This window comes from Gekko japonicus, unplaced genomic scaffold (genome assembly GCF_001447785.1).
Source record: "Gekko japonicus isolate JY-2015 unplaced genomic scaffold, Gekko_japonicus_V1.1 scaffold1062, whole genome shotgun sequence".
In the NCBI taxonomy this organism is placed as follows: Eukaryota; Metazoa; Chordata; class Lepidosauria; order Squamata; family Gekkonidae; genus Gekko; species Gekko japonicus.
Window position 1 is genome coordinate 252,874 of NW_015160242.1, and position 27,379 is coordinate 280,252.

General features: G+C 41.3%; 1 protein-coding gene across 1 annotated transcript in view; it reads right to left on the reverse strand.

Moving 5' to 3' along the window:
• The window catches only part of LUZP2 (leucine zipper protein 2), a 276,776-nt gene extending 252,754 nt beyond the window's left edge, over positions 1-24,022 (reverse strand). The window contains exons 1-2 of the mRNA XM_015413447.1: positions 23,941-24,022; positions 8,825-8,887 (exon numbers count right to left, since the gene is read on the reverse strand). Coding sequence (XP_015268933.1) covers positions 8,825-8,887; positions 23,941-24,015 — 138 coding nt within the window. The 5' untranslated portion in view covers positions 24,016-24,022. The remainder of the gene's footprint in view (positions 1-8,824; positions 8,888-23,940) is intronic.
• Between the last annotated feature and the right edge of the window lie 3,357 nt (positions 24,023-27,379).

Sequence of the window (27,379 nt, forward strand, 5' to 3'; positions counted from 1 at the left end):
AATAACACTGGCAAGCAATTGCCATACATCCTGTGAGCTGTGCAGCGGATAAGGGTTTTTTAAATGTAGTACTTTCTGATAGGAAACATTCTGAAATTCTCATCATCTGAATTTCTCCCAAGATATTAGAATTCTCTATTTCCTCTATGGGACCAATGCTTTATGCACAGGAACAAATGTATATAAGGGATCCTCTATATTTTTATATTTTTATTTCTGAATTTTGTACAGAACACTATGTATGTATATTTGGTTCCTATGCATATTTTCTGCCAATGATTTGAACATGTGCATTAATAAACACTCCCGTCCAAAAAGAGGAATCTTTATGTTACTGTATGCATGGGTGCATTAAGACCTTTCTAATGCCCAGGAGCAAGCATGCACATCTGTAAATATCCACCACCAAATTCTATTGCAATCACAGAAATGATACTATCTGTAGAATTTTTAAAAATCAATGTGCACATGTGCATTACTGACATGGGAAGAGGCAGGGTAAAAGTGTAAGTGAACTAAAGAACTGAAAAGAGAGGATGAATGTTTCCTAGTATGGAAGAGAAATCATCCCCCCCCCCTTTACACATAGTACTAGCTTCCATGTTGGAAAAGTTTTTCATTTGAGAGGCTGAAGGTGAACCAGTTTTGAATCTATTCCATAAAATCTATAAACAATATTAATCAAACTATATTATATTATGTTCAGTAGGCACATCTGAAATATTTTATGTTAGACTTACATCTGACATTTTGACATCTTCAAATAATTTCTCATCTTGAAATCAACAGCCCACTCACTTGACCTGTGATACTTGTTGGTTTTACAATACAAGAGTCATACCTTACTAAATGTACTTAGTTCAGTGGACTTCTGATCATGCTGGAAGTGATGTCATCACATCACTGGACAGAGGACTATTCACTGGTAAGCTCCCCATTGGTTCTCAGCCTTATGCTGGCAACCCTTCTTATGGTTCTGGGTAAGCTGGCTGGCTAAATTGCTGTGAAGGACTCACATAGGCCTTGGGTTCTTTTCTTTGTTCTGAATAAAGCTACACTTGGATTACTCAAGACAGCCCTCAGCATATTCCTGAATGATTGCAGCATCCTGCAGGGCGCATATTCACACCCCAAGTTACAAAAGAAAGGAACAAAGACAGTGAAAGTGTATTAAAGCAATAACAACTCATAACATATGAGAGGAAAACTGAAAACTTCCACTTTAATTTCAATAAACAATCACACAAGTTCCTTTGTGCGAAAGAAAGAAGGAAAGTTCCAGTAAAGCAGATAAAACTCAGAATTTATTTTGCATACCAGCCCTGAGACAATATGGTTCAAAGAACTGTATTGCAAGTAGGCTCTATTCCCACTAAACTATTAGACAACTTCAAACATTCTGTTAAATAATGTTATCATTTTCCCACTGAACTTATCTGACTAAGAATTTAGGTAATATTGTGATTCCTTGTGAACAATCATAAATGGGTTTTTGTACCTCTGTAGGTACAGAGACCTGAGTGCCGCATGACGGAGTGAGCTCCCGTCTCTAGTTCCAGCTCCTGCCAACCTAGCAGTTCGAACACAAGAAATTGCAAGTAGATAAATAGGTACCATTTTGGTTGGAAGGTAACAGCGTTCCGTGCGCCTTGGTGTTTAGTCATGCCGGTCACATGACCACGGAAACGTCTACGGACAGCGCTGGCTCTTTGGCTTTGAAACGGAGATGAGCACCGCAACCCTAGAGTCGGATTCAACTGGCTTTCGAGCAAGGGAACCTTTACCTTTTAGGGTATTAAAAGTGGAAAAGATACATTTTATAGCAAAGCACAAAACCTAAACAATATACCCAAGCAGCAAGGTTGTTTACAAAAAAGGACTTGCACTTTTGCTCAGTGGAACAAAATGATGAAGTTTAAAAAACAGCATTCATCAAAATTCATTAGGCGCTGTTAAGCATATGGCTGAACTGATGCAGACAGTCCCAACGCAGCCATAAGATCCCCATTTTATACCTTTTATTTTTATACCTCTTTTAAAGTGTTTTATGTGCAAAGAGAACACAGATTTTTGCTTGACTCCCCAAAAGACATTTTAACACAATCTATCCATCCTAAAGAGGTTTGTGGGAATGCACATGGAAAATGAAATTGTCTTGCAGGACCTAGTAGGTGACAAATGTTCTCATCAAGCTGATGAATAATATAATGTGTTGCAGAAGATCAAAGCCTAGGATCAGGTACTTCAGATAACTAGAGGAGTTGTAAAGACCAAAATAGTCTAAAACTGTATATGAAACATTTGAGGGAATTCAGAACTGAGCTACTGCTTAATGCTACCTATCATTGAAAATGAGGTACCTTTGGATAACAACAACAAAAATGTAGTTTGGGGGGTACAATATTAGCTTGGGCCTTTTCAGATTGACATTTTCCTATCTGAAATCACTATATCCTGTTTAATAAGGAATGGAGATATTGGGAAAGGTTGTAATTGAAAGCATGATGAAGAGTGGGTACACATTTGCAAGAACATAAGATTCACCATGCAGGATCAAACCCATGTTCCTTCTAGTCCAGCAATCTTTTTTCACATAGTGGCCAATCAGATACCCTTGGAAGGCTTACAAGCATAGTTAGAAGCTGTGCTAGGGGGTGCTGGCAAAGAACATTTCAGAGGCCAGCTCAGAGGATTTTTGCTTCTGTTCACAACCAAGCTCCCATAGGAAACAATGGAGGATGGGGGCACCTTTTTCTGGGGCCCATAGAATTGTACCCCCTGGTCAATACTTTTTAAACTTAGAGGGGGTTTTGAGGAGAGGCACCAGCAGCTATGCTCTAAATTTGGTGCCTCTAACTAAAAAAAAAAAACAGCCCCCCAGAGCTCCAGATACCCCTGGATTAATTCTCAATTATAGCCTATGGGGCCTATTGAATACACTGGTCCCCATAGGCTGTAATTGAGCCAGGGGGAAAGAATTGTACACTGCTATTATGCTTTTCAGTATGATTTGTAAGCTGCCTTGAGTCACAGGGAAAAGTGGGATATAACTATTTAAATAAATAACTAGTTTGTCCAGGTTGATAACATTTAAGCAACTTCCTGTTTGTTAGGTTAGGCAGTGCTCTGACAGTGATTGTTCCACCTGTTATACTTGACCTGTAATGCTGGTTGGTGTATTTCACTAAATTAAAAAAAAACCCTGAAGTAGACTGCAAGAGGGGATGCAGTGGCTCAGAGGTTAAGATGCTGTGTTGCAGACAAGAATATCACTAGCTTGGCAGTTCGAGACCCAAGTGCTGTGTGATGGAGTGAGCTCCTGTCTCTGGCCCCAGCTCCTGCCAACCTAGCAGTTCAAAAGCAAGAAATTGCAAGTAGATAAATAGGTACCATTTTGGTGGGAAGGTAACAGTGTTCCGTGCACCTCAGCATTTAGTCATAGCGGCCACATGACCATGTAGAAGTCTTAGGACAGCGCTGGCTCTGCGGCTTCAAAATGGAGATGAGCACTGCCCCCTAGAGTTGGATTTGACTGGCTTTTGAGCAAGGGAAACCTTTTACCTTTTAGACTGCAAAAGGTTCCCCACCCCCAGTGCTGGTATGTTTTCTAAGAATTAGTGCAGTCAAATGTAGACTTGCTCACAACTTTAATGCTATTAGCCTTTTTCATTCATGAGGTAGAATTTCTGCTCACAACACTGTGGAGTTTAGAGGGAGCATTGCTTACAAGTAAGGCATGAAAGTCAAATCTTTCCCCTATTGTTGCTCCCAGCACTGGCTTTCAGAGGGTTACTGTTTCTGAACATTCAAGTTCCATTTAATCTTTGTGTCTAATAGCTATTGATGGACCGATCTTCCATGAGTTGATAAAGTTCTCTTTTAAAAGCAGCTACAAATAGTGGCCATTACTATATCCTGTGCCACTACTCCCTGCTCCAGAACCTATGGTCCAAAGACTTTGAAAAGAGGAGAAACTAGCAGGTTTCCATGATGGTTTTCTATAGAGATAGGCACAAACCCCTGCTTTCTGCTCTTCATAAACTGTCATGAGCCACCAGGAATTGTACCAAAATTTGTGGTAGTTCATCATGGTTTCTCAGTTCATAAACCCAAACAGGCCAGAATTCATGATGAACTTCAGTTTGTCAGCCAGTTCATGGCTATCCTTAGTTTTCTAGCAGTTCCTATGCAAGCTGGTGAAGGAACATTTGACTCTCAAAAGCTCATACCCTAAAAATCTAGTTTGCCTCTAAGGTGGTACTGAACTTGCATCTAGCTCTTGTACTGCAGACCAACACAGATATTTTCTGAAACCCTCTGCAATTTGGAACCCTACAAGGGATGGGCAGAAACCAGTAAAATGTGGTGTGTGTCAGTTTATGGTTCATGGCCAAACCACAAACTGAATCAAACTGAGAGGTTCGTTCACAAACTGAACCGGTTCATGTCCCCACATACATTGAAAGGGACTGCAGTCCCTTTAAACGGGGTTCACAGAAAGTGCAAAAAAACAGCCTGCTCCCTCCTACTCAGCTGTTTTGGGCTGTCTAGTGCAGTTACAAAGTTTAAAAGGACTGCACGATAGCCCCAAACATCCATTTTTGTGGCTTTGGCAGGAAACAGAAAGCAGGGTTTTAAAGGGACTTGGAGTCCTTTTAAACCCTTACTTTCTGCTGTATTCATGAACTGCTATTAACCACCATGAAATTCTTTAATGATCCATGGAAGTTTGTGACGGTAGACCCATCAAGAACTTCAATTTGCGAACCATGAACAGGGCAAAACTCATGATTCATGAGTTTTGCTTCATGATTCAGTTTGTGCCCATCCCTACACCCTAAGAAGCTGAGTTGGTGGGCCTATGGCTGGAATAGTAGCATATAAATTTGAAAGGAAGCAAAAAAAAAAGTAGACCAATGGCTGGATTCCCTTACAAGGACTGTCAAACTCAAGTAGCAGTGTACAGCATAAGCTAGATAGCTGTAGCATCATATGGGAACCCATTCATGTGAAGCTAAAATTTCATGGGTTGGCCAAGATCAGCCAGTGAATAATGTCAGCAAATACATCTACCCTCACCTCACTATTCTCTGAAGTTTGTGCTCCTCTGACCTAAATGTAAAATACATCTCATAAACAGATTCCCACTTCATCTTAATTGACCTCAAATACTTAGAAAAACACTGTTAATTTGTACACACAGGAAATGGGCATCTAAATTCAGCTAAGAGATTAGATGTAATATAGAAGAAATCAGTTCTTTCCCTAAAAAAACAATGGGATTTTGAAGTGCTACATAAATTTGTGTAAGATAGTCTGTTTAGCAAACAGCCTCTATTAACTTCGTACATTTGAATTTTGATCAGTAACCTCATTTCAGTCTTATAGAGAAATCCAAAAACTTTTTTCTTATTCAGTTACTAATTCATTATACTACTATATCTTACCCACAACAAATTTACTCACTGAGAAAGCAGTAGGGGTGTGCAAAAAAAAAGAGAGTACTTTTTGGGTGTGGGCACATGGGAACCCCCCCCCCCAAAAAAAAACCTATTTCCCAATATTTGTGAATCCCAATACTGGTATGGTATTTGGATTTGGTAAATATTTGGGATTCCTGAATTTTTTCAGGTCCAATGGACCCAAGGAGAAGAAAACAACAGGATCAGCTGGGGCAGCAGAAGCTGAGAGCTCCATGCCACCCCAACTGATCCTGGGCTGGCTCCTTTTTGCAGCTCAGTTTACTGGGCTACAAAAAGGAACCAGGCTCCCAGCTGAGGCAGGATGGAGCTATCAGCTTCGGCCACCCCCACCCCCAAGGATCCCAGACTGCTCCTCTTTGCAGCTCAATTTAAACTGAGCTGCAAAGAAAAGCTAGCTGCAGTTGAGGTAGCATGGAGCTCAGCTCCCACCACTCTAGCTGATCCTGTCTTGCAGTATAGCTGAATATACCTTAATGAAAGCCAGAAAAAATGGTTTTTATTCAGGCTTAGCTATACCAGTAGCCAAATCAGATTCCCTGATTTGTATCCAGCTTAAATAATGCCCCCCCTCCAAAAAAAAATACTGGTAAGTTATTTTGGGGGTATTTTTCTGGCTTAGTTTATGCCAAACACACACCCCTACAAAGCAGGCATACATTGCCATTTTTGAATGTCTTTGTACTGTTAGCATCTCACATATATAACAGTTCCCAGGCTGAATCTTTGAGCAATGAAACATATAAGCAACTGCTTTATATCAAGTCAGCATTTTCCTCCAGTACTGTATGCACCAGCTGGCACAGGCTCTCCCAGGGACTCAAGCAGAAGTCTTTCCCAGCTCTGCTGCCTCAGGGCAAAAGTATACTTGACAAAAAGGGTCTATGATGGGACTCACCGTGTGCTGTAATTGAAGAAGAAGAAGAAGAAGCAGCAGCAAACAGTGCTAAGTCTTCCTCCCACACTGATTCTCCCATTAAAAATCACCCCCAGCTGCTTTAAGTCCAACCAGGGGAGTACGATTGAGACTGGGAAATTTGTATAGGAAGAAGAAAAAGCACAGCTGCAGGTAGACACTGACACAAATGTGAGGAGCTGCTAGGACTCCTAGGGGCATCTCATTTTCCCTTCCTCACTATTTCCACTTTATTTCCACTTTCCCTTTCCTAAAAGCTCTTGGGGCTTCTCTCCTTTCACTGCTATCTTCTCTCCTCCCACTACTAGCCAACCTACATTTATCTGTCCATCTGTCTTCAGCTTTCCATCACGTTAGCAGACTCTATCCAAGAAAAGCCTCTCATATCAAAGACTCTAAGACTCTGTGAAAAATTAAAAACTCTCAATCATTGGAAACATGAATTGTAGTTTGTGAAAATATTAAGTTACCTCAGAGTTCTCATTGATTTACCTCAGAAAATTTGCCCCTGATTTTACCTGACCTTTTCCGCTCCATGGCCTCGGTCACACAGGCCAGATAACACAGGGGGGAGGCGTGGCTGTTAGCCCTGGAGCAAAATAAAGTGTGGTAGACCGATCACATGGTCCCCCGAGGCTTCGCACTTAGGCTGTTAGCTGGCGATCACATGGCGATGCTGGAGCGTGGCAAAGAAGTGGCGTGGCAAGCGTTTCACATTTGTGCACATGCGCAGTTCCGTGGAGCATGCCTGCTTTCAGTTAGGTGTTTGTGCGCATGCGCTTACGAAAAACATCCAGTTTGCGATGGGACGTGGACGGGCACCGGATGCCATGGGATACTAGTGCTCCCGCGATCAGACGCCCACCCCTGCCCCATGTTTTCCAGATACTAGTGCACTTTCCGAGGTAGTTTTTTACTGCACATCTTTGGCGGGACACCATGGGTTGGCCACGGGTGCGCTACACTTCCCAGATGTTGCTGTGTGATCACGCACCAAAAATCTGCTTGACATTAATAACTTTAGTGTGGCAACTTCTCCGTCTGAACAGGGCCTATGTTGAATAAAATGTTGTTAATTTTTGAATGTTATAAATCCTCTCGTGCCATTTCAGAAGAGGGTGATCTTAGCCCTCACCTGGATAGCCCAGGGAAGCCTGATCTCGTCAGATCTCAGAAGCTAAGCAGGGTCACCTGCGATTAGTACTTGGATGGGAGACTTCCTGTAATACCAAGTGGAGAGGACAGAGGCAGGTTTTATTCAGCCACCTCTCTGAATAATCCTCCAGGCCCCCGTAGAAGCCAGTCACCAGAGGTCAATGTGACTTCCAGGTGCAGACACAGAGAGAGAACCAAAAATACCAAAAAAAGAGGCTGATCTTGTTTCTTTTCTCAAGTTCCTGGGTTGAGCCAGCATAGAAATATAATATTGTGACAGGGTGGGACAGCCATAGGTCTCCAAAAAGAAGAAAATAGATAAAGGGGAAGCTCAGTCAAAAAGTAAGAGAAAAATGGAAGGAAAATCCTGCGTCTGAGGGAGGGAAGAGGGCAAGACTTTCATAAGAGGTAACAGATAGACAGTATATATGTGCCAATAACAGACAACAAATTATGGCATTACACATATCCTTACTGAGGTCAGCTAGATAACAGGGTTCATGAAGGAATCAGAGAGTCACCAAAGATGACTTTTGGGTGCAATGAGGCATGCTCAAAGAAACAAAGTGTTATATTATTACCTACCAGGATGCTACGCAAGCTGCAAATAGCAGGGAGCTAGTATCTGAAAGTTACCCTTATCTTTTAGACTCCAAATAAAACTTCAAGCTATATTATACCTATCCAATGAGTAGCAAGAACATGGCATTTTCACTACCCATATTCTAACCATAACCAAATGTATGCAATGAGGATTTTAGAACTGGAATTGAAGAATCTGACATGGCATTTAATGAATAACATAATCAAAACTATGAATATAATAACAGAGTAAAAAAGGAAGTGATGTTTCAAATCACTGCTGCTTTGAAATCTGGGACCCTTTTAATTAAGCCACAACAGTGCTTACTATGGGTTGGATTCAAGGCGAATGGAAAGACTTCATGGAAATGACACTTAGCACTCTCAGTTTCCCCTTGGAAAACACAGCGCAGAATTTATTGAAATATGTATTATTACATTAATTTACTTATCAGTTAAAAATCTACATCAACAGATGCATATGCAAATATTCTAAAATTCTTAAAGTGGTATAATACTGTTGTGAATATAACTCCATCTCTCATTTAGCAATTATACATCTACAGGATAGAATGACATTGTAAGTATCTTTGGTATTTGATTTTTTTTTCATTCTCTTGTTTACTGCTAGAGAAACAAGTGTTCTGTTACTACTATTTTATTTCAATATTTTTATGAAAATTAATCCTACCTCGTTTTGGAGATCTCTGATCATTTTACTCTTCCTCTCCATTTCAGTCTTCAAGAAGTTAATCTGAAAATTTAAAATAACAATTGAATAGTTTTCTTGAAATCCAAACAGTATATAGTTCAATCCCTGCCTCAGGATTGCGGCTCATATATGGAAAAAAATTCCAAAAAGGTAGGTTTTGTTTGTGGGGGGTGTTGCTTTGACTAAACCAGCTTTGCTTGAGTACCTTCTACCAGAGGAGATTGTGGGCCCATGGTCTATTAAGGAGTATGTGGAAGAAAAACATCACAACAATTTTATGGAGAAAAATTGGCCACCACTCCTTATTAGTTACACACAGGGAGCATTGGCACTGCATGGGGACAGATCCTGCACTGGACAACCTTCCTGCCACCTGATGAACCCATTCCCCCAACCCACCTGCTGGGAGGGTAAACTGTGGAGCCACGATCCCATGGGGACCACATGGACACAAGTCACTGAGTGGTTCCCTTGGCACCTGATGGTAAGAGCCAGACAACAGGCCCCAAGCTGGGCATGCCACTAGATGGCTCCACCCCAAGATCCCTTAAGGGAGTCCCCAAATATGGGAGGTGGGCATGCAGGCCCATCCTCTCGGTAAAAATATCCATCCCAATGCACAAACTGCCAAAGCTGTGACAGTAGTTCATAACAAACAGAAAACATCCAGAAACAACAAATACAAGGGAGGGAGGGTGGGAGAGCCAGAGAAAACCAAGCAGAATAAAGCCACTCCAGTAGCACTTTAAATATGTGCAGGACACACAGGCTAAGCTTCTACATCAGGAGCTCACCCAATGTTGCCTGCGCCCCCTGGGGCTGGCCCAAGATGATGGGGTAGCCAGCCCAGGAGCAACACTCAAAAGCAATGCTCTCTCTAAGCTGTGGAGTCTTGTGAGCAAAAATTCTTCTTTGTGAGCTACTGGCATTAAAGTTGTGAGTGAATGATTTGGTTACTGCATAAATTAGTTTGCTCTGGAGCCATCCTTCCTGAGCTAAGATAATGATGTGTGAGCCGGAGGCTAAAAAACTGTGAGCTAGCTCACATTAACTCAGCTTAGAGGGAACACTGCTCACAAGGCCAGCAAAGAGAACAGCATGGTCAGTGGAAGCAGCAGCCATCTTCCTTGACTCCATCATGGCCCATTCCACAAACACTGCCATCAGTAAGTCGAGGCCAGTGCTTCTATTTGGTCTACATAATTTATTATATTCTACACTCAGAACAGCTTTTGGAGGGAAAACTGTAGGACTTCAGGGTATGTGCCATATATTGCATGCTTTATTACATTAAAAACAAAACAAAACTTTCCAGTCATGGAAATATCAGACAACAACTTTTCTTTCATATTCGATGAGTTTGGGCACAGGAAAACAAACAATCACGCCATGCGGCGGGCAGGCCGGGGAAGGCATTTAGCCTCCCCATTCATTCCAGGGCCTTGCCTCTCTTGCAAGTCTTGGCGGGTAAGCCAGGAAAGGCAGGGGGGCTGGCTCCAGGCCTTCTCCGGCTTGCTTGCTGTGGTGGGTAGGTTGGGGAATACATGAAGAGGCATTTAAATGCCTTCCTGATCCTTCCAGGGCCCTCCAGGGAAGCCAGGGGGTGCCTCCAGGCGTTCCCCAGCTCGCCTGCTTTGGCAGGTGGGCCAGGGAAGGTGGGAGGGGCTAGCTTGGGGAGCAGTGGGCTCCTTTCACTGAAGGGAAGGCAAATTGCCTTCCTGTCAATGAAGGAAGCATGCCACCTCTGCGGCACGACTCGGGGGGCAGTTAAACTTTAAACCTCAAGTCACATCGCAGAGCCAGCATGCTTCCTTCATTGAAGGGAAGGCAATCCCCCCTCTTGAAAGGGGGATTATTAAACCCTATGAGAACAGTCCCCATAGGGTATAATTAAGCCAAATTATTTGACTAGTCCAATAATTCCTGAAACCCAGTATAATACCGATACTGGGTTTCGGGAATATTGGGAAATACCGAAATTTTTCGGGCTCAGTAGATCCGAACTCGAAAAATTCCATATTTTTTTTTGTGCCGAAGTGGGCGAGTTGGGGAAGGCCTGGAAGGAGCATCCTTTTGGGGAATCTCTTTTCTGGGCAAGGGGAAGGCACGGGGAGGCATTTAAGTACCATCCCAATCCTTCCAGGGACCTCCCTGGCCCACCCGCCAGGCCAGGGAAGGCACGGGGAGGCATTTAAATGCCTCCCCATTCATTCCAGGGCGTTCCCCAGCTCACCTGCCTTGGTGGACAGCCAGGGAAGGTGGGGGGGCTGGTCCAGGCCTTCCCTAGCTCACCCACTGTGGCAGGCAGGTCGGGGAAGGCACGGAGGGGCATTTAAATGCCTCCCCATTCATTCCAGGGCCTTTCCTGGCTTGCCCGCCCTAGCGGGTGGGCCAGGGAAGGCAGGGGGGACCAGCACAGGAAAGTGTTCTTAGAGTTCTCCTTTTACTGACCAAAATTATTCTCATGCAGGGGTCATTTCGTAGAAAAAGAGCTAGGGGGACTCATTAGCATAACTCATTAGCATATGCCACACCCCCTGACATCACCGGAAGTGTGTCCTTCCCACAGCCGGTGGCGACCTCCAGCGGGCACCAGCAGGGAGCTCCAGGCCCCGCCCTCCCGCACCTCACCCGGGGAAATGGCGTCCCCCCGCGTCCCCCCCCAAATGACCCCTGTTCTCATGTGATCTTCCATAGCCTTTTCTTCCTGGATACTTTGTATAGGTTGTTTCTCTTCTCTTTAAAGTCTGCAGTGATAACTGAGAACACTGGGCAGAATATTGGTGTGAGACTTGTTCTGTGTTGGGGTTGCAACCTCTGTTTACATTGTGAAAGTCACGCCAAGAGTAGGTGGGAGACTGAGAGAGGAGAAGCAGTGGGGGGGGGGATAGCTGCCCGGGTATGTGTCTATAATCTTTAATCACAAGCTTCCTTCCCATGACTTGCCTGTGAGAAAGAATGCATAAATGCATAAATGTGTGGGAGGCCTTACAATCACCAATGAGTAATCATCGTCAAGCTCCTGTCCTCACCACTGTTAAAATTAATGTAAGGACTAAAGTGGTATAATGCTGACACAGGATTAAAGGCAACAAACTCTGACAACATAGAAGTTCTTTAAAGCAGGAGATTAAAGGAGTAAGGTAACAATTTCCAGGCAGTCCAGGGCTGCCAGATTGTCCCTATGCTAGGCTGTTACTGCTGCTCAGTGAAGGAGTAAGAACAAAAATGGGGGGATGACTTTGTGCAAGGCTGTGACATCACTTCCAGTTTTGTGTTCAGAAGTGACATCATGGTGTCATGTGACACTCATCATGCAACACCACCTCCACAACTGGAAGCCTTGTACATTGTCAGTCTCCACAATCGCAGCCCCCCCCCCCCTGCTACCTGGGAGTTTCCAGCCAAGGGTTTAGGCCGGCAGTTCTAAGGAAAACTTAAATCTCGTCATTACAGACAGACAGACAGGCAGGCAGATAGCTAGATATGGGAGTATCTAAATAAATTTGAGCCAAGAATAATCTCTGATAGGGGTGCCAGGCCATCAGCAAGAGATCAAGAGAGGAAAATGATATGGGAGGCAGCTGTAGAGTTTCCAGCGATTCCTAGACAGCAGATAAAAATATAACATAGCTGAGGATTCCTGGAGAGAACTGTTGGCCTGCTAGCCATTAAAAAAAAACCTTTTCATTACAATTTCATGAGGTGATAGGAAACAGGAGCCCCCAGCTAAGTCCTGGCAAGTGGCAACTTTGATCCCTGCCCTGAATACCAAGAACGCAAACACTCTTCATGTGTGTGGAGTGATTTCACCTCATTTCATAGTAACCTCACACATCTACCTTTCTGGCATTACAGAATAACTTCCTGGTTGTGACCTAATGATCTGTGAAAGTACTATTAACAGAATTTAATATGTCAACACCAGGTCCCATCTCCATGAGAGCACCAAACACTTAATATGTTTGGAATAATGTGGAGTTAGGAACCCTTGTTCCTCATTCAGAGTACTCATGCCCACTCACCATGAGATTTCTGGCTAAGGTGATGTCTACCTGTCATTTGCATGTAAAATTTGTGCATAGGAGCTACATTTGCAAGCCAAATGTGCAGGTTCCATCAGTTCAGTCCATATATCAGAAGAACTGTGCAACATTTTACTACAGTCATGGCTTCCACACATATTTCATGTCAGGATTCCTGTAAGGAGTCAGCCTGAGGATCATCAAATGCTGAAAAAAATCAGTGCCCACAAAACATTCATGAATGATCTCTAGGGTACGAGAACTACAGGAAGAGTATATAATTGAATAGATTTATTTCGCACACATTTATCTCACTAGAAATGTATTACTGAACTGTCAACAAGCTTAATCTGAGAAACAACATTCTTGTTCTCAGTTTTCTTAGTGTAAAGCCCACTTTCTCACCTGACTCTCAATAATTATGAAAAAACCTTGTGAACTATGGGGAGTGAAGTAAATTAATTTGTCACATTTTTCATAAGTGTCTTTAACAGTCTAGAGTAGCATCTGAATAGTATTTACTAGATACCTCCTGCTAACTCCCTTTCCAATTATAGTCATCTTCTTGAGAGATAAATAGGCAATTATTTTTGTCATAAATCCATCCCAAAATTCAGTTCAACATTTTATTCATGATGGCACTCTCTCTGCCTTTGGTTTTCCATAATAAGCAAAGTCCTTTTAAATTATCTGGACAAAATTTAGATCAGAAACAAATGATATATTATATTGCCAAGATGAACGATATAAGGCACAGATGGAAAGAGACCAATTGCATGTATCATTATGGCATTGTGGGAATACAACTGGAGGCCTTATTTCAAAGTTGCTATGTTGAATATTAAGCAACAACAATCTAAATGAAAACTGTGCTGAAGATGAAACTGTAAATTCTTTACCTAAGCCACCATGTACCATTCAGGTCTCCATTTTGTTTGAATTATTTTTATTTAATATGTTGTTGAAGGCTTTCATAGCTAGAGTTCTTTATTTGTTGTAGATTTTCTGGGCTGTATGGCCATGGTCTTGACATTGTAGTACCTGATGTTTCACCAGCAGCTGTGACTGGCATACCTCTGTGACTTATTATACCCCTGAGGATGCCAGTCACACCTGTTGGCAAAACGTCAGGTATTACAATGCCAAGACCACGGCCATACAGCCCGGAAAATCTACAACTATTTTTTATTTAGTTTGAATTGTTTTCATTTATTTAGAATCTATTTAGAATGTTTGATCATATGCACATCTGGAAAACTAAAATAAGGGTGGAACTGCTTGACATGAGAACCATGTGGCAGTCTTGCAAAAATATCAGTCCTGTTGAGTTTTTCCTTTACAAACCGGTTAGAAAATGTATCATGTTTCCAGGTGTCATCACACTATGCATTTTCCTTTCCCAGCTCTATATAGGCATGGTGTAGATTTCCCTTGGGAAACACATAGCATTATGACTTCGGTACATGGGACATTTTACTGTATTTTTAAAAGGGGAAGAATTTGACAAAAGGATAAGATTTTGTGTAGCAACCCTTTGGTTTTCTTAGTGTCATTTTTCTTCAAACTAGATCCAATAGCTCATTGAAATAACCTATAAGAGCTATAGACTGTTGGCTCCAAATACTCATGAAAATTTTTATTAAATATGGGGGAGTCAGACCACAATTCAGACCATAGTTGTATACTGTTATTAAAATACAATATTCAGCATCATGCAACATAATGATTTTAAGACATTTGATTAAGCCATCCCAAAATCTAAACAAAAAATATACTGAATATTAAAAAGTCACAGAATCTGAGAGTTGCTAGGGATGTTATAGGCAACCTAGTTCAAACCCCTGTTAAATGCAGGATATCTAAAGAGGTAACACAGGAGACACACTTAAGCTCATGAACACGCCCAGTTCCCACCGTATAATGAGCAGCATTTTTGTTCCGACCTCTTTTTGGAATGGAGCATGGGACTTCTGGAGATCTGGCTAAGAGTCCTGTGCATCAGCCAATGGGAAAGGATGGAGGCTTCATGCTAAACTGTCCTCAAGTTCCCAGTGTGGGCATTTGCCATTGTAGCTGTTCATCCTGCCACTCTTCTGAATGACAGTATGGAATTACTTCAATGTGGTCTCTTCATGGACAAGCAGGAAATTTGTAAGTCTCTTTTTCCCCCTTGTTATTTGTTGGGATGGTGAGTGTGTAACCACAGACATGGTCTATTATAGTTAGACCCTAACTGACAGGAACAATGCAAATGTGTTGTTAAAAAGTCTTAATAAATTTGTAGGCATGCAGAGGCTTCTAAAGATGGAGATCATCTCAAGCCAGCTATTCAAGACTGACTAGACCCCAAGATGTGGTAAGAGAACTTTCTAGTTAGCTGAGCAGCATTGTTGGAGGATGGTGATGATACTTGGCTCCTCTTGGCATGTTTGTTCTCTGTGTGGAAGAAGAACAGAGGCACAGCAACATTACTCTGAGCTAGGATAGGATTGCCCAAACACTGATTGGCCACCAGGCTGCGTGTCGTGCACTAAAAGGGGGAGGAAAGCAATTACATCAAGCTGTGAAAATCAACCATCACTAAAATCTAATATGAATTCATATATTTGGGTCTTGCATCTTCATTCTGGGATTCTGAAACAACTCTCAGCAAGCTATGCCACTTTGTTTCTGGGATTCTCTTCAGAGTATACTGGGTCCCCATCTTGCAACATGTTCAGTGAGTAAACATGGAAGTGACGGAATTATTACAGCCTGAATAATGAAACAAGCCTAAAGACAGCCACAGAAAACAGATTGATGTTGCTTGGCTTGTGAAGTCAAAATAGACACCAATCCAACTGTTCCTACTTTTGCTTGACTATTTTGCGCCCCAAGGCAGCTGCCTCAATGTCAAGATGTTTTATGATGTACAGAAAGCGCTAAATAGAGGGCTGTATGGAATCATTTGTGGCTTGAGAGTACTGAACATCACATTATGCTGTCCTTGGGCATATAATAATGATGCATGAATCAAATCTTAAGTGGGTGGAGTAACTTCATTTCCAGCTTCCTACATACTAATGACCTTTTAGTGTAATTGTAAATGTGAACAAATGATTGTTATTTATAATTTCCTTCTAATGTTGAAGTCCCAAAACCACTTAAGAAATTTCCTACAAGCATCCTATTTTTTTAAAAAAAGCTTACATCTCCATTCTAACCTATATTGATCAATAGGCTGAAAGCCAGCACAAGCCTAACACCATCTCAAGCAACTTTGCTCAAATGAAATGAGAGCAATATGTGTGTCATACATATAACGCTTACAACTTTGACCACTGAGCTGTGCTCAGCTGGCTCATCAATTTGATAATCAAATGACATTGCCAAACAGCCCAGCAGCACATGTAGCCTTGCTGCTAAAGGACTATGATGATTATGCAGAAGGAGCCACGCTGACTGAAGTCAAGAAATACGACTCCGTGAGCATCCTCCATAAACTTGTCATTCCTGTATTCATCACAAAGCCCTTATCTGCACTGCATGACTGGTTCCACAGGCAGTAGCAGAAACTATAGCATGGAGAGGTTATCAAATAGTTGAAGAATCTTATGGCCAGTGTTCCCTCTACGCTGAGTTAGTGTGAGCCAGCTCACAGTTTTTTAGCCTTCAACTCACACATTTTTGTCTTAGCTCAAGAAGGATGGCTCCAGAGCAAACAAATGTATGCAGTACATAAAAAGAAAGCTGCTAAATCAGGAAGAAGAAGAAGAAGAAGAAGAAGAAGAAGAAGAAGAAGAAGAAGAAGAAGAAGAAGAAGAAGAAGAGGAGGAGGAGGAGGAGGAGATTGGATTTATACCCCGCCCTTCACTATCCAGAGGAGTCTCAGAGTGGCTTACAAACTCCTTTCCCTTCCCCTCCCCACAACAGACACCCTGTGAGGTAGGTGGGGCTGAGAGAAGTCTGACAGAAACTGCTCTTTTTCAAGAACAGCTGTGCCAGAATTATGGCTTGCCCAAGGTCATCCAGCCAGGTGCAAGTGGAGGAGTGGGGAATCAAACCCGGTTCTCCCAGATTAGAGTCCATGCACTTAACCACTACACCAGACTGGCAAAGATCCAAGTGAAAGTTGGTGGTCCCCTCATCGAAGAAGAAGAAGAAGAAGAAGAAGAAGAAGAAGAAGAAGAATTGGATTTATACCCCGCCCTTCACTCGGAATCTCAGAGTGGCTTACAAACTCCTGTCCCTTCCCTTCCCCTCTCCACAAAGCAAAGGAATTCTCCAACTTTGGAAACACTATTGCCAGTTTTTAAGTAGTCATGTCAGTTTCAAGATGGTCTCCCCCCCCCTCCTTGCTGGCATTCCTTTGTGTTCACTTCCCACTTTCTTGCACAGTTTACAAAATCTGTGCTTGGATTTGTAACTCTGTGCTTTGAGATCAGTCCTTCTAAGCTTGCAATGCCAATGGCACTGGGTTCTGCTGGGCACTCTGTGATTACACCGGTACTGCTGGGCACTCTGTACATTGTACTGGATCTGCTGGGCTTGCAAAAATGCCCCCCTTGCTTGGATTGTGGCTGAGCTGGCACTGATACATTGGCACTGGGTTCTGCTGCACACTAGTATATGGCACTGGTTATGCTGGGCTTACAACCCCCCTTTCTTGCTTGGATTGTGATTCCATGCATGACATCAGTCCTGTGGAGCTGGCATTGCCACACTGGCACTGGATTCTGCTGGGCACTCTGTACACTGGTATTCTGGGCACTCTGCAGGGCTTGCAAAAGTGACCCCCCTGCTTGCATTGTGATTGAGCTGGCATTAGCACATTGGCATTGGGTTCTGCTGGGCACTAGTACATTGCACTGATTCTGCTGGGCTTGCAAAAAATGTCCCCACCAGTTTCTACTGCAGATATTCTCTGTGACGTTGAGTCTGTTCTGCTGGACTTCTATTGCCCTTGCTTTTTGCATCCCCCCCCCTCCACTGGAAACAATGTGGGATGGGGCACCTTCTTTGGGAGCCTGTAACTCAGACCTTGTAAATCCAATCCTCACCAAACTTGGAGGGCTGGTAGAGAAGAGTCAGACAGAGAACCCCTGTGAGTTTGGTGCTAGGGGGGACATTCTACCACATCATGAAGCTCATAAACAAAATCAGTTCATTTAGCTCATAAACGTTTGTGACAATTCATGGCTCATTAAGCAGGCACACCATGAACCAAAACAAACTGAATTTCCCCAGTTCATGCCCATCCCTAGTTGCATCATCTAAGAAGGAAAACCCACTCCCAGATCACAGATCAATAAAACATAGAGGTACTTTGATATAATTTCTATAGAAAAATTACCTGAAAAAAATATTATAATTTTGAAACTGCCAAGTTTGCCTAATATTCTATTATTATTAATCCACAGTGTTTATATATATATGAATGAAATAATTAATCTTTATAAATGGAATGTCTGTGGGACAATACAGGACTGGAAATTTTCCCAAATCACAGTTGGCATTATGGGGTTGCCCAGAACCATCACAGAACCAGAGGGGTTTTTTTTGTTTTTGTTTTTAATAAGGAGCATTGAAGGAAAGAATGTAACAGTGACAAGACAGTGGGGGATGGAAGAAAGCAGTGGTGGCAGGGATGGGGAGGTTGGAGTAAGCAGTGAAGGCTGCTTGGAGGGAAAGGGGGCAAAGGAAATGACAAGGACACAAATGGAGCAAGCAAGAAGAGAGAAGCAGAGGATGGTAGTGAGCCAAGGATGGGATTTCTGCTCCACCATGTGTCCTTGCAAGTCCCCACCCATCAACCATAAAATCATGTCATTGTTAGCACTATGAAAGGTCCAAACTCTGTGTGTATAGGGGAATGAATGAAAATGAATACAGTTAGCATGATCAGCACCTCATGCTCTTCTATGCCTTTAAAAAGTATGTGTGCCTAGGGTTCTCCTCTATGATCAGAAATACAGATGTTTCAAATATTCTTGATCACTTGGACAGAGCCTATACATGTACACTTCCTCTGCATACAGCCACCACCACTTAACCATAAGGCTAGGGCCTGCATGCTTGTTCCCACTTTACACACATTGAATGTGTAATGTTGTCAGTAAAGGGCTGTGTTTTCACAGGTAGCCTCCAGCCTGAGCACCATAATTTGCAGTAGAAACACAGAAACATGGGGTAGGCAGGCACTACCAAACACGTGACCATAACTTGTTTAGAAATGACTGTATTTTCTCCAAATATCAGGATATTAACATGGAGACGAAAGCACATAGAAAGGGTATAATGTGGGTAGTGACACTTTTTTAATGGGAACTGCATTCTGAAATTGATTCCTACTTTAGTAGTCCAGACAGATTTATTCCCAAAATGAGGATGTTTTGTGAAGAATGATACAAAAAAGTGTGTTTCTCAAGTCTTTTCTGTAACTGATGGAGACAAGTAGAGGCATATCCTTGCACTAACTCTTTTTATTGCAATACTTGTCACTATGATTCTGAAAAACTTTTATGACATTACTATGAAAGTATGATATTTAAGACAGAGTGTAATGCATTTAACCCGAAAAGGGTACAAACTACAACTTACAGAAATGGCTCCGGTTCTTAACTTTTAATCCATTATCACCAATTAAGTGCACAACATTGTTATCAAAAATCCTTATATATTTGTTAATTTGAATTATTTAAATATTTATATGCCACCTTTCCCTGACTCACAGGTAACAGAGAACTAAATTATTTTAAAGAGAACACAAATCAAAATAACATCTTTGTTATTATATTAATTGGAGAACATCCAACTAAAAAAAATGGCCTTACATTTCTCATAGAATATGAACAGCATAGGGGTCTTCATCATTCCTTGAGGATGGAGTTCCATAATCCTGGAGCTGCCACTACAAGAGTGTGCCCATACAAACGGTTTAATGAGAGGGCTCAACCACATGAGATCATTTATACATTAATGTATAATTAAGTTTAGTAAGTTTAAAAAATATATAATAATGTCAGCAGTTCCCTGCTGAATCAGACCAATGGTCTTTCTTGTCCAGCATCCTCTTTCACACAGTGGCCAACCAATTGCCCTGGAAAGCCAATGAACAGGGTAAGAGGCCAAGGCCTTCCCCTGATGTTGCCTCCTAGCACTGGCAATTAGTTATTTACAGCATCCAGATGTGGAAGTTCACTTTGTGGTTGGAGGCTTTTGATGAATTTATTCTCAATTAATCTGTCGTCTATGATAGCAATAGGATTACCAGGTCTCCAGCTCCAGGTACCATCTGCTGCTACTTGATGAAGATGTGGAAGCAAACCATGGGGGGGGGAGACAAAGTTGCAACATCATGTCACTTCCAGAATGAACCTGAAAGTGACATTACTGTGTAGGCTTATGCTCTAGGATTCATCCAAAAATTTATGGTTTACCATTGAATTTAAAGTGACTCCTATAGCATTAGCCTGACATAGTGACATCACTCCTGTGTTTGTGCCAGAAGTGATGTTGCACCATTGGCATGATGTTTAATTAACTGTCCACACCTCCAGCATCTCCCTTAGTTGACAGTGTTCAGCAAACATCACTATATCACAGGAGGTGAATTTGACAATTTAATTACTCATTTAGTGAAGAAGTAGTTCCATTTTTCCTTCCTAAATTTACTGCCCATCAGCTTCACTGGATGCCCCTAAGTTATAGTACAATAGCAGGAGAAAAATCTCTCTTTACACATTTTCTCTACCCAATGTATAATTTTATAAACGTCTATCATGCCCCCCATTGTCTTTTTTCTAAACTGAAAAGACCCACACTCTAGGGGCAATTAGGAAAAGGTTTGAAAATAAATGACCGATGTGGTAATGACCTTGTATAGGACATAAAAACAGCACATCAGACAAGGCTGCTTTATATGGGTATATTTATGATGAGTGCATATGATACACACTTAGCAGGCATGCACTGAAAGATGCCCTTGAGCCCGACAGCCAACTCCTTAATGTTATTTTTTATTATTATTTTCTGTGTGCTACTTCTTTAGAACTTGGGAGAGAAGTGATGAAGGTGTGAGTTGTATAAAACAACTCTTTTTTTTTTTTTTTTGCAAATGGCAAATTGCAAATGAAAGAAACAGGCTGACTAAAATACCATTTATCTCGAAAATTCTGAATGCCCCTAAGATATGTAGATTGTTCTAGGGGGACCATACAGCCCCTATTTAGAATCAATGAACTACAGTTTTTGGATGACTGTGCCTTGGCAGCTATATCTTGAGAGGACAATGAAAACAAATTTCAGTCACGTCCCCAAGATGTATGCATTTCAAACTAATTATTAGCCTGAAAAAGACAGAAGTTTTATGTCAACCATCTGGAATAAGATTAATGTTGCACCAGAAATTACAATCAGCAATCATGTCTTTAGATAGTGGATGAAATTCACATCTTGGGCAGTACTGTCTCATGAATCAAACATCAGTGAGGAAATTGTAAATCAAATCATCAGGAAGAAGATGATTGTGAGCCTTCATACCCAACTGAAGGAATGTGGAGCTTTAAACTGTGGGTTTTTTTCCTTTTGGAAACATTAACAACATACAGCTGGCATATTAAGATATTTACAATGCAATCATAAAATGCTTCTAATCCCTTTGGGTAGGATTCAGACTAACTTTTACATTAATTGAAGTGTGAAGTAATTTCCAGTGATTTCCTCTTCCTGCTGCAGATTCCCAGTGTGCCTCTCATTCTATCCCTAAAGGTCTCCTGTTCCCCAGGATTAAAGTTGCTATTGGGGAAGGCCAGGTCTACTGGACAAGAAGGAAAATATCTCTCTCTCTCCCTCTCCTCCCCCTCCAATCCACTTCCTGCTGCATTTTTGCGATTTCTGAATCAGTTTTTGTCATTGGCCATCATGGATTACACCCCATAGATCTGTTCCACTATTATGGCACTTTCTCCTGTGTAAGGCATCGTCCCATGACACCAGTATTTATTTTACTTGCATTGGGGGAAGGTGCCGCAGCAGAACAGATCCATGGGATCCAGCCACTATCTGACATTTGTTTAATTGCACATCATTTCCTACTAAAAAAGAGACACTGCCCTTCCATATACTGTACTGAAAAATAGATTTGCTTGGACTAATTGTAGTTTTTAAAGGTGCACATGTGGTGCTATTCTTCACATTTTAAAAGTTGCAAAATAGCACTAGGGTTAGAGAGACTGGTGAACTGTACATGATTTAATGGCGCAGACATTAGTGCTGATCTGAATTAATATTATGAATTGGGTTTAACATGTATGTTTTAACATGTAGATATTGTATATCTTTTTTAAAAAGTGTTGTCTTTTATGTATTAATTAAAGATTTCCTAAAAAATAAGGATCAAGAAGATGCAGGGGAAATCAGGGGAAGATGCGGGTCAAAATGCCGCCACACAGCAAATAGTGGGAAATTGAGCAGTACAACTGGGGGAAATGGGCGATTGAGGGTGGAACAACTGCTTTTGAGGAATCGGACTGGATATTTCTGTATACTAACATGTCCAATTAAGAAAAAGCAAAGTGATAATCGGCATCTGTGAAAGGAGCAAAACCTTCCAAATGGAATTAACTAGAAAGACCATGATTTAAATATCAAGATGGCCATGTCCTCCACAACTTTCATTATGATGATCCCTGATGTCCTGAAAGGAAGTGGTAGGAATCTTCATATTGTAAGTGAAAAATGATGTTTCTTAAACCTCAGATTCATTAATAACCATAAGAGCTTGAAAAAGTACAGAAGAGGGCAACCAAGATTAGGGGTGTGCAAAAAAAATCTTTTTTTGGGGGGGGGGTCAGGTCTATTGGACCCAAAAAATATCAGTATTCCAAATATTCCTGGATACCAATATTGGTTTTGTATTGGAATTCAGGTAAATATTCAAGAAACCTGAATTTATTTGGCTCCCTTAGACCCTATAGGGACTTAAAGTTTAAATGCTTGCTGAGTTCACTTGCTGAGCTGTGCCACCACGGTACAACTCTGCAAGTGAGCTCAGCAAGCATTTAAAGGTTAAATCCCTTTTGAGTTCACTCACTGAGTTAAATCACTCACTGGGTTGAAACTCCACTGAGTTCACTCAAGCACAACTCGGTGAGTTTAGCCATGTCCGAATAAAAGACGAATAATATCAACTTTTATTTGGGCATGACTATTTCAGTAGCTGAATCCATCTCAGATGGATGGATGGATGGATGGATGGATGGATGAGATCTCTGATCTGTATTTGGCTGAATAAGTACCTGAAAAATACTGATAAGATTTTTTGGGGGGTATTTATTCGGCTCGGTATGTACCAAGTGTACATGCCTAACCAAGATGATTAGGGGGCTGGAGCACCTTCCCTACGAGGAAAGACTGAAGAGTCTGGGACTTTTCAGTTTAGAAAAGAGATGACTGGGGGGGGGGCCATGACAGAGGTTTATAAAATTATGCATGGGGTGGAGAAAGTTGACAAAGAGGAATTGTTCTCCCTCTCCCAAATAGTAGAACTCATGGGCATCCAATGAAGCTGATGGGCAGTAAGTTCAGGATGGACAAAAGGAAATACTACTTTACACAGAGAATAATTAAAATGTGGAATTTGCTGCCAGAGGATGTAGTAATGGCCACAGGAATAAGAGGATTTGATAGGTTCACAGAGGATAAGTCTATCAATGGCTACTAGCCATAATGACTGAGGGGAACCTCCACATTCAGAGGTCCTTATCCTCTGAATCCCAGAGACAGGAGGCAACATCAGGGAAAGGCCTCAGCCTCTATGCCCTGTTGTTAACCATACAAAGAAACTGGTCGGCCACTGTGTGAGACAGGATGCCGGACTAGATGGACTATTGGTCTGATCCAGCAGGGCTCTTCTTATGGTCTTCCCAATTAGATTATTTGCTCCCACAAGTGTTCCAAATATCCCTGCACATAAAATATATGTAATACATACCCTTCAATCTATTCATGCAAATATTTCACTCATTTGCAAATGAGGGAGGTAAAGGAAAGCTAGAAGAAAATAGTAAGGAAAAGGATTGTATTACTCACTGTAGCCTGCTGTTTTTCTGCCTTTTCAGTTGCTTCATGAAGCTGTTTTTGAAAGGCCTCCTGGAGTGATTTCATTTCTTCCCTGGTTTATTAAAGAGACCAAAGACAAACTTCATCTCTGTTGTCCATTAGAAAAAAGATACCTTTGTTTACTCGTGTTTCATGACAAGACACTTTTAATTACACAGAATAGCCATGGATTGTGCTTTGTTGAGGTGACTTGTTAATAAAGCCAGAAATGCCCACTGCACATCAGCAAAGTTCCTAAAGGAAAATTCAGTGGGTAGAAATCACCTACCCTTTGTTTCCATTGTATAACCTGCTGAGCAAAATACCTGCCATTTGTATAATGTCTACTAAAAAGATTAGCACAATCACCATAAGCAAAGAAAATCTAAACACACTATTGAAGTCACATTGAACAACAAGTACATTGTCATAAATGAGAACTAGTGTGCATTTGTTCTTCAACCAAACAGGCATTTAAATTAAATTCATTAACTTTCTCATTCTGAAAGCAAATTGTACAGCTGGGTCTTTTTTATTTCCCCAGAGATGAGTTATTTTTTACACGAAATAACCAGAGCATGCACAGGAAACAGCTACCTCTTTACATTACCTTTCTCGAACAAGTAGGTAGTAAGTAGACAATTGCAAAGGGATACCTATGTTACTATAACACAGCAGAACAAAACAAAAATTCAGTGACACCTTAAAAACTAACAGCATTTATTTCATTATAAGCTGTCATGGAGCACAGCCCATGTCCTCAGATAGATATCTATCTGGATTTTTGTTTCATATTAGAAAATAGACAGCATCCTTCCTGTTCGTATAGGTTCAGATCTAATCCCTAAGTGCGATAAAGTTCTACAAAGCCTGTTATGTTTCCATATTGTTTGACAGCTTTTGCTGGTGTCTGAAGCAATCTGATTCAAATGGCTAAACTTTTGGATTTGAAGGTAAGAAGACAGCTGGTTCTTTGAAGGATACAACCCATACTGAGGAGACCCTCAGGAAAAAAACCAACAGGAACCTGGCCCTTCAACTGCTTCAGCTACTGGTCAATTACATACTATATGGCCCTTTTCACATCACCTTTCTAAACCAGATGATATTCACTGCTGGCTCGATTTCAAGTAAAGCAATACAGGGATGGGTGTATCATACAATGAATTTCCTTCTGTTAATGAGCTGTCTCTGAAGCACTATGGTCATTTCAAACAGTGCCAGTTTTTCTCCTTGCCCTTTTTTTGCCACATGATCTTCCTTGGACTTTTCTTGAATGTTCTAAGTTGAGTGCTATAGCGCTAAATCAATATAGCACTTCAGTGTTATAGCTGCACCAAATGAAGTCAAGGCATCTTAATTGTGCTATATTGGTTTAGCGCTCAATTTAGAACATTAAAAAGTCCGAGGAAGACTGCATGGCAAAAAGGGCAGGGGGGAAAGCAGCACTATGGAAATTTTAAACAGCACACCACAGTGATTCAGAAGCACAATGAAGGGGTAGAAAATGAATAACAGCAATTTCCCTCAAAAGTGGCACAACCTCGCTTTGCTAACTGATGCAAGTGGGTTTTTATGAACAGGTAAATAAATTCCATAAGCATCCGATTACTAAAATAGGTCTGTCTGAAATGACAGAAAAAATATTAGCAACCAGTTACTAGAACGGAATACAAAGGCAGTTTGAAAAGGGCCTATGTTTCTTGCCGCATGTAGGCTTTAGTTTGCATAGCTACTGCACTCTTGCAGTTTTAGTGTACTCCGGGATTTTAAAAGATTTAGTGCTCAAGATGGAGCAATAAAGCCATTGGAAGTAGGTTGGCAAATATTGTCCCAATGCAGTTAAATAGCTGGCTACCCATGAGACAGGTCTGATCTCTTGGCACATGCTGCAAAGTCTCTCTGCAAGTCTTTAAACTGGTATATCAGAGGGTTAGATAGTTCCATTGAAGTATCAAACACTGACCGATTTCTAGACCACCATTTTCTCATGTTCAGTATCTGCAGACAAATTCACACGAATGTCTGTATTTTTTTCTTGTTCTGATCAATTACAGTCTATGGTCCATGCACATACTTCAAGGAGCTCAGGATGGCTATATGGGACTCCTTGCCTTCATTTTATTCTCAGTTGCCAAGTAGGATACGTTAAGAGACAGTGATTGGTGCAGGATCATCTAGTGAACTTCAGGGTTGAGTCCATCACTTTAACTACCATGCCACACTAGCTCTATCAGATCATATGTGTTTCCCACACTGCCACAGGCTTGTGTAGTTTCCATGTTACTTCTGTGGCTGCTAATACAGCACAGTGGTGACAGAAGGTATTCTTGATAGTATTTTTTATTAATGGTTTAATAGCCTTATATTGATATACCATTATACCAAAATATGCATGAGTTTCTCTGCTTTCATTAAAAAAGTATCTAGCCCATTTCATTGTGGAAATATGCTTTTTTACATTAAGACTGCTTATAAAAATGAAATCTGTGAATTCAAAGAACCTCATTCATATTTGGTATAATGGCATATTGATATGTTAATAATGTTGGGAAAGAGAGTGTCCAGTATACAAAGAAGAAGACCCTGAATGGGCCGCAAGCAGACAACTAGATGGGTCAGCACCTTCTCTTCTGTTAAATGTCATTCCTTGTCTGTCTCCAGATTGTTACACTAAGGCAATTTCCTCCTTCTTCTTGGAAGTTCTGTTACACTAATTTCCCTCTCTCTCAGCTAGAGATGTAGTTATAAACCTAACTCTATCTCTCCTCTTTCATACCAAATATATTAGTTACTAAATAAACCTTTATCTACTCTTTAATCGGGTTGTGCACCATCACTATGTTAATTACTTTGCCAACAGAGATTACGATGGCCCAGATTAAGCATATCTTTGATTAAAGGTAGAAAAATCACTAGAGGATCTTGGTACAAGCAGGAGAGAACAAAGTAACAAAGATGGCAACCTCCTGCATTGCACGGCATAGTCACTGGATAGATAGGCTCATGGAGAGCAACTATGCAATTTGGAGAGAAAGCATGAAGACCTATCTCATCAAAAAAGGCTTGTGGACTCTTATCCAGACTGACAGTCCAGCTGATGATGCAGAGCAACAGACTGCATGGAATGTCAAAAATGACCAGGCAAGAGGTGCTATTATCATTGGTTTAAAAGATAGACAGATATTAAGAGTCATTAAGATGCCAACTGCTAAGGCTGTTTGGGCTGAACTGGAAAGATTGCATGTAAAATCCTCCTTTAAAAACCAGTTCTACCTTCAGAAATGCTTGTTTAGTATAAGAATGCAGGAAGGTGCTTATCTCCAGCAGCATCTTGACAAGATGTTGGAATTCGCAGGGAACGACACTGCAGATGAGGATATGCTTGTGTTAATTTTAATCAGCCTGCCAGAATCATATGAAAATAGAG